The 7368-nt window shown below is 31.4% G+C and overlaps 1 protein-coding gene across 1 annotated transcript; it reads right to left on the reverse strand.

The window, feature by feature from the left end:
- Positions 1-3635: 3635 nt before the first annotated feature.
- LOC145185628 (uncharacterized) lies at positions 3636-6844 on the reverse strand. The gene is made up of 2 exons (XM_080061588.2): positions 4414-6844; positions 3636-4301 (listed from the first exon to the last, which is right to left on the reverse strand). The coding sequence occupies exons 1-2, from the start codon at positions 6628-6630 to the stop codon at positions 4293-4295; spliced, it is 2226 nt and encodes a 741-aa protein (XP_079917714.2). The 5' UTR covers positions 6631-6844; the 3' UTR covers positions 3636-4292.
- Positions 6845-7368: the final 524 nt, after the last annotated feature.

The following is a 7368-nucleotide window of genomic DNA, read 5'->3' on the forward strand; positions in this document are numbered from 1 at the left end:
ATGAAAAGTAATAACTATTTACTATACATACATACATACATACATACATACATACATACATACATACATACATACATACATACATACATACATACATACATACATACATACATACATACATACATACATACATACATACATACATACATACATACATACATACATACATACATACATACATACATACATACATACATACATACATACATACATACATACATACATACATACATACATACATACATACATACATACATACATACATACATACATACATACATACATACATACATACATACATACATACATACATACATACATACATACATACACAGTTTTGATCCGATTTTCACCAAATTTCTCGCACAGGTCTATTTTAGGTTAGGTTTGGACCACCCCGTACTCTATGTTCAGGGTGCTTATGGCTGTAAATAAGTTCCAGCCCCTTTCAACCAGTCCTTGCCCTGGCGAGGAAATGATTACAGAGCTAATAATTTTGATAGTTTTTACCAGTGAAAACCAAAAAATTGTAAATATGTGTTAGCGGTTTTTTATGACGATTTCTGAGGGATATTTCGGAAAAGTATAGGTGTAAATAAACGAGAAAATTTGATAAGTTTTTGTTTGGAGAGAAAGTTATTGTGATTTATCGAAACATAAGATGCGAAAAAGCTACATTACTACAGTGTGGTTTAGTTTCCAAAAACATGACTACATAGCTGCAATTGCATTTCTGATTAATACAGTTAGTTTTATATTTGATAGCTGGAAAACCCGACGAATTGCACCGGGTATTCCAGCTAGTAAGTCAAATGTGTGTGTAAGTGTGTATTCGTGTGTGTACGTGTGTGTATTATAATATGAAAATTTCATATTAAGTAACATAAATAACATGTAAATAATATATATATTGTTAAAAAAAAAATTTTAAAGGTGTAAATATGCAATATGGTATTTACCATTTAAGTTTATTTATAACTCTACATTAATAATGTAAAATTGTGTAATCAAAGTATAATAAAACATACTTTAATCAAAGTATAATTTATTATTATACTTGGAATATATTTTTAGATCTACCTAAAAAAAGTACGAAATTATGTTTGCAAGTCAGAACAAGGAAAAGTGTTGCAAGATACAATGTTACTTGCAGTAATACAAGTTACAAAAAAAAAAAGATCAATTAGAAAAGTTATTACAGAGTTCAAAATACTATGGAAAACTTAGTAAGGTCAAGCAGAAGGTAATCCATTGTACTTGGTTGCATTAAGAACAATGGATTACCTTCTGCTTGTAATGCTTCAGTTCAAACTAAGGTGATTCATGAGAACTCAGTGATTCCTCCATTTTCTGATAATAAAAATGAATGCCAAGTTGTTGCTACTGTTGAAACGCCTGAGCCTAATGAAGTTGATAAAGTAACTACTACACTAATAGATCTACAACTTCCTAAATCAAACAGAAAACCTTGGAACAAGTTTGGCTACACCAAAAAATTTCAGGAATATTAATTTTTGTGTTTAATTACGGATTTGAATTTGATAGTTTGTTTCTATAACATAAGTTAAGACCCCATTTATACATGGCTCAATATAAAACACAACTGAAATAAATAAAAAGAATGTTTACGAAATGTGTAGACTAATTCTATTTTCGTTTCAGGTATTTGAACCTGAGCAGGAAGGCTTCTTATAGCAATACTTTATGAAAGCAAGTAACGTATAATATGGTCTTTCTCCTAAGGAGGACAGACAACTTACGTATACATATGCTGTTACCTGCAGCTGAAAAACTCTCCAATCACGAACAGTTATAAATTGCAGGATGTGTGATTGGTTTGCAGGATTCTTGAAGAGAAATCCAAAACTTTATATTCGTTCTCCTCAAGCAACAAATTTAGCCCGCTACATTAGTTTTAATAAGCATGTTTAATTGTTTTTTTACAACTTAAGCAATGTTTTGACAAGGTTGAAAGTGACCCCTGCAGGCATATGAAATGGTATATTGATGAGACTGGAATCACAGCTGTGCAACATCCAGACTGTATTGTCGCTCGCAGAGGCTTTCCCCAGATAGGTTGAGAAACATCTGCAGAAAGAGGAGTATTAGTGATTATGGCTTCGGCGGTTAATGCGATTGGCAATAGAGTGTCCCCATATTTTATCTTACTGAGAATAAACTTTAAGTCCCACTTTATTGGTGATGGACCAATAGGGTGTGATGGATTAGTACATTCTTTGGCTTTTCTTAAATATGTCAAACACTTTGCCTCCCACGCACAATTTTTGCCAAGAAAATGGTATCACACTTTTATCCTTTGCAGCACGCTGTAGTCATAAGCAATAGCCATTGGATAGAAGTATTTACGGTTCTTTTAAAACGTTTGTTAGTTTGCCGTAGTATACATTAGATAGACCAGATCCTGATATTGATTTCTCCACTGCAGATTACAACACTTCTAAACACGTCTTTCTGTCAACTTCAAAGGAAGAAAATTTTCCAGATTTAAATGAAATATCAGGTTCCACTCCTGATCCTTTACTTTTACCATTTCCTGAAGAAGTACGGCCTTTTGAAAAAGCGAAGCCTAGAAAAGAGAGAATAAATAGGTCTAAAAAACGAGTTTCTGCTATAATAAGTTACCCTTGTTAAGAAAGCCTTGGAACATGAACAGAAGACAACAAAAGAAAAAAAAGGAAAGGACTATTTAAAAAGATAAAATACTAAAAAACTATTCTCTACAAAAAGTAGGTGATCCAAATAATTCTAAAACTAGCAAGATTCAATCTTGTCGAATTAAGAGTAAGAAACCGAACAAGAAAGATGAGAGGAAGATGACATTGAAGATGAGAACGAAGATGCTTTGTGTCTTAGATGCCTCTCAAACAGTCTTCCAGGTGCAGAGTGGATTTAGTGTTCAATCTGCCATCAGTGGGCAGATATGACTTGCGTAGAGAAAGAACTCAAGGATCTATTTTATGAATGTTTATACTGTAGTGATGCATTAGTTCCATTAGATGAAAATAGTGACTAATCTGTGACAAATTATTATAATGTATGTAACCATATTAAATGCTATGATAAAATAATCACTGTTCATTTAATTATGATTGCTTTCACTGTATGCACCTTTCTTACCTTAAATTTAACTAGAAATTATTTTAAGGGCCGATCTGCCCTAACTCATGGGCCAACTTACCCCAAGTAAGGAGTAAATTGGCCAAAGGGACATCACCTTAAGTATAGCATTTTAAAAATATTTACAAACTTATATCAGCTTTTAATAATACACTTTTTAATTGTATATAGTTTTAGCAACCTTCTCCCATAAAGAAACAAAATAAAATATAAAATGCGAAAAAGTTAGGAATCAAAGAAAAAAAAGCGGGCCAACGTGCCTCGGTATATCCTAACAAAATTTAGTAATATACTAAGGGTATGAATAATTTTGTCGCAAATTGTATCTGTAAGGCGAATAGTTATCAGTGCTTGTTTGTCAACTATCAAAAAGTCTATGGTCGCAAAACCCCGTCATTTATACATTTTGTGCAACTCGTTGCAATTCATTGCAATTACTTTAATCGCTTAATGTTAAATATTTTATGAAATGCTTTATTCTAAAAACTGGACAACAATGCAACAACCTTATTTTATATTTGTTAAAAATAAAGTAAATTACAAAATAAATTAAGTTTAGATAAATATTCCTTAGGCTCAATGAGGATTTTTTACATACAAAAACAGTGAGCAAAATAAAACAAGAAACCTGCAAGAACACAGATTTAGAACCATCTTAACTTTTAAAAATAATACACTGAAATTTCTAACATAATTTATCATAGTGAAAAAAATTTGAAACCACTATTAAGTGAACTCATGAGAGAAGCATAGCTTGTTAAGATGAAACCAAAATCTAGATTGGTTTTTGTATCTGCAATTAATTTTTAAAAGAGCTCTTCTGATAGACACAATATTTTTTTCTTTAAGGTCTTTTTTAAGTTCAGCAAGAGTCTTCTCTTTTAAACGCTTTTTCTGTTTTTTTATAAGCTGTAGATGGGGAACTTCAGTTCTTTTTGTAGCTTTTGATGGGCTGTTCATACTACTTTGAAAAACTGTGCTTTTTTTCATGAAACGCCTGAGGCTATACGCATTTGTACTCTGTTGACGAACTGTTGTGAGCCTCATTCGATCAATGTCATATTCAGTTAAACCTGCTTTAGACAAGCATTCTCTTTCATCCCAGTTAGATTTATTTTTGCATAAGTCAATAGTTTGCTCAATTACAACTGGACTCAGTTTTTCTAAAACAATATGAAAAGATTTTAGATTTAAACTTTTAGATAGTTTTTTCATTTGCCGAATAGAGATACTTCTTGGATGCTTTTCTAAAATTGTATTATCTTCATTTAATACCTTTATCAATGTTGGCAATACAGGCATATGAACAAAACTTTCAAGACGCTTATTTGATGCAGTTTTCCTTCTTCTTCTTCTTGATAGATCAAACCTAGATTCCTCTTCTTCATCAGAAAAAGCTTCTTGAAAAATACCGTGCTCATACATACTAACAGATTTTGTTTCAATCTCATTGTTTTTCTTTAAATTGTTTAACAAAAATAAACCATGTGTGTTTTCCTTTTCAGAACATAATTGTTTAACTTCTTCTTCACTATCAGAAGAGATATGAATCACAGAATTAGCTGTATAATCATCAGAGCTATGAGTGATTGTATTTGATTTTTCATCATCATCAGAGCTATAGCTAGAAACTGTAGCTGTAGTATCACTATCTGACAACTCTATCTTCTCCACATATTCTTTATTCATTTTGCTAAACTTATACTTCTCTTGGTTCAAGTGATATCTGTTTAACTCTGTTTCACTATTGTTGATCAGAAAGGATAAACTTGAGTTTGATGATGATTTTGGTAGCAATTTAGGTCGAAAAGTTTTGGATTTGGGTTGAGATATTAGTTCATATGAATGTGAAAGTGAATCTTGATAATTACCAGATGAGATATTAGGGCATCTTTTAAAACTATTTTTTTGATTGTACAAACTATCCTGATAAAAAGTGCAATTTTCGTGTGTGTATGTTTTATCAGTATTTTCAAAGAGATTTTTATTTCCCCATTTATTAATATTGGGTTCAGAATTTGTACATCTTAAACTTGGATGATTGCAGCTCCCCGTGGTTGGTAGATGGGAGTACACAGCAGTAGGTGAAAGCTGCTTTATAGTATTGGTTAAAATACATTTAGATAAGTGAAGCTGATTGATCATTTCAGATGTAGATTGAGATAACAAATTATTAGATGCCACATGAACATTATTTACAGGGATTTCCTGAACTGGTTCTTTTGTGCTAGGGCTACAACTAAAAGATTTATTAAGCAACGGGAGTTTACAATTTACTTCACCAAATTCACCCATTTCATTTTGACTTAAGTTTGTTAAAGAAACAGATGAAAGTGAATCACATAAGACATGATTATTAACAATATTTCCACATTCTTTTAAACCAATCGATTCATTTAATGATTTTTCGGAATCTAAAGAAATAGAAGTGGGATTAAGATTGTTTGTGACTGTATCAATATTCAGCGTCTTTGATTTGTCAGCAAGAGATCTGCTGACTTTATGTAGTGAGTTAGTTGTAGTGGAAGAATTCTTTTCATCAAACTTGTTCAAATATTCAGGTGTTAAATCATATCTTTCCTCCTTATTTAAAGAATGAGTTTCAGTTCCAGAAAGATTACCAACACTGGTTGAACAACTTGGTTTTTGTTTTTTTAGTGACCATAAAAGTTTTCCATTTTTAGATACATTACTTGGCAGTAAAACACTTACATCTAAAATATTAAATTCTTTCAACTTTAATTTAATTGAGTCCTTTAAATCATTTAAGTCTGCAGTTTCTTTAGGAGTATTTTGACAGCTCTGATATTTTCTAGATAATTGTTCTTTACTCTTTATACAACTTTTTTCATGTAACAAATCAGCACTTTTGCTTTGTGTAAATATGAAGTTTTTCTCTTGGAGAGCATTCTTCTGCTCAATGTTAGTTTTAGATGTGTTAACTTCTGAGCAAATTCCATCTGAAAATTTTGCATTGTTATAGTACTTATCATCAGAGAAGAAACTTTCATTTGTTACTTTAGACATTTTTTTTACATTGCCTCTTTCCTCTTTAATAGTATGATTTTCACTATCTTTACTATATTTAGAATCCATATGGTATTTTCCATGATTTATGGAAATTGAGCTTTGGCTGGAGTAATTATTGGGATCAGGAGCTGATTTATTAAATTCTAAGTCATACAAAGGATGCTTTAAGATACCAGTGTTAAAATCAATGGAGTCATCGTCACTACTTAAGTCAACAACTTCATATGCAAAATTTGCAGCTGGTTTTATTGACTCTTTACTTCTTAAATTCTCACTTTTTATTTTCCCTAATTTAATGTTGGGTTCTGTGATTATTGGAATCTGCTCTGTTACTGAAAAATGAATATCATCTACTAGCTTAGACTTTTCTATTTCTTGTATACCTGTATTGCTGGATAGTGGTCTACAGATTTCAGCATGAGTATAGTTTTTAATCGATAGTTTTTCATATTCTTTTTTCATAGCTTTTTTTTTTGCTACCTTTTGAAGATCAAGCAAAGAACTAAGAATCTTAAATTTTGTGTTATTGATATTTTAAAACTTCTAGCTCATTTCTTTAGTACATCTGCAACCAGAAGAAACTTTATTTTTCTTGCTATGTAATTTTTGATTAAAAAAGACATTTAAAAGTTTCAAAAAACTAAACATGTAATTTAGTATAAATATGAAGCATTTTATTTAATAATACATAGCAAACTATACATAAAGCATTTATTACTTACCACTAACATACTTATGTGTGTGTGTGTGTGTGTGTGTGTGTGTGTGTGTGTGTGTGTGTGTGTGTGTGTGTGTGTGTGTGTGTGTGTGTGTGTGTGTGTGTGTGTGTGTGTGTGTGTGTGTGTGTGTGTGTGTGTGTGCATTGTTGGGCATCATCTTAAATATAGTTGACTAAAACCATAAAAAATCTAAAGTATATTTTACACATACAAAACTAATTGTCATCGCGTTGCTAGCTATGAACTGATCTGTACTTGATGTGTAAAATATAAATTTGACTTTAGGAAGTTACGGTATACGTTAAACTATTACTTTTCTACACGATGCGTGTACGAAATCTATGTTTGTTAACTGATAAGAAATACAAATAATTTTTTCCATTCATTTCATCAACCCGATGTAAGGTGCTTCTACACTCCTCCCCCCCCCCCCCCACCCCCTACTACGTTATTATTTGACTTAATTAACAATCACGATTGA

The sequence above is a fragment of the Hydra viridissima genome, unplaced genomic scaffold, assembly GCF_058129835.1.
Source record: "Hydra viridissima isolate aposymbiotic clone 2 unplaced genomic scaffold, HvirCarnegie_v1 scaffold_9, whole genome shotgun sequence".
In the NCBI taxonomy this organism is placed as follows: Eukaryota; Metazoa; Cnidaria; class Hydrozoa; order Anthoathecata; family Hydridae; genus Hydra; species Hydra viridissima.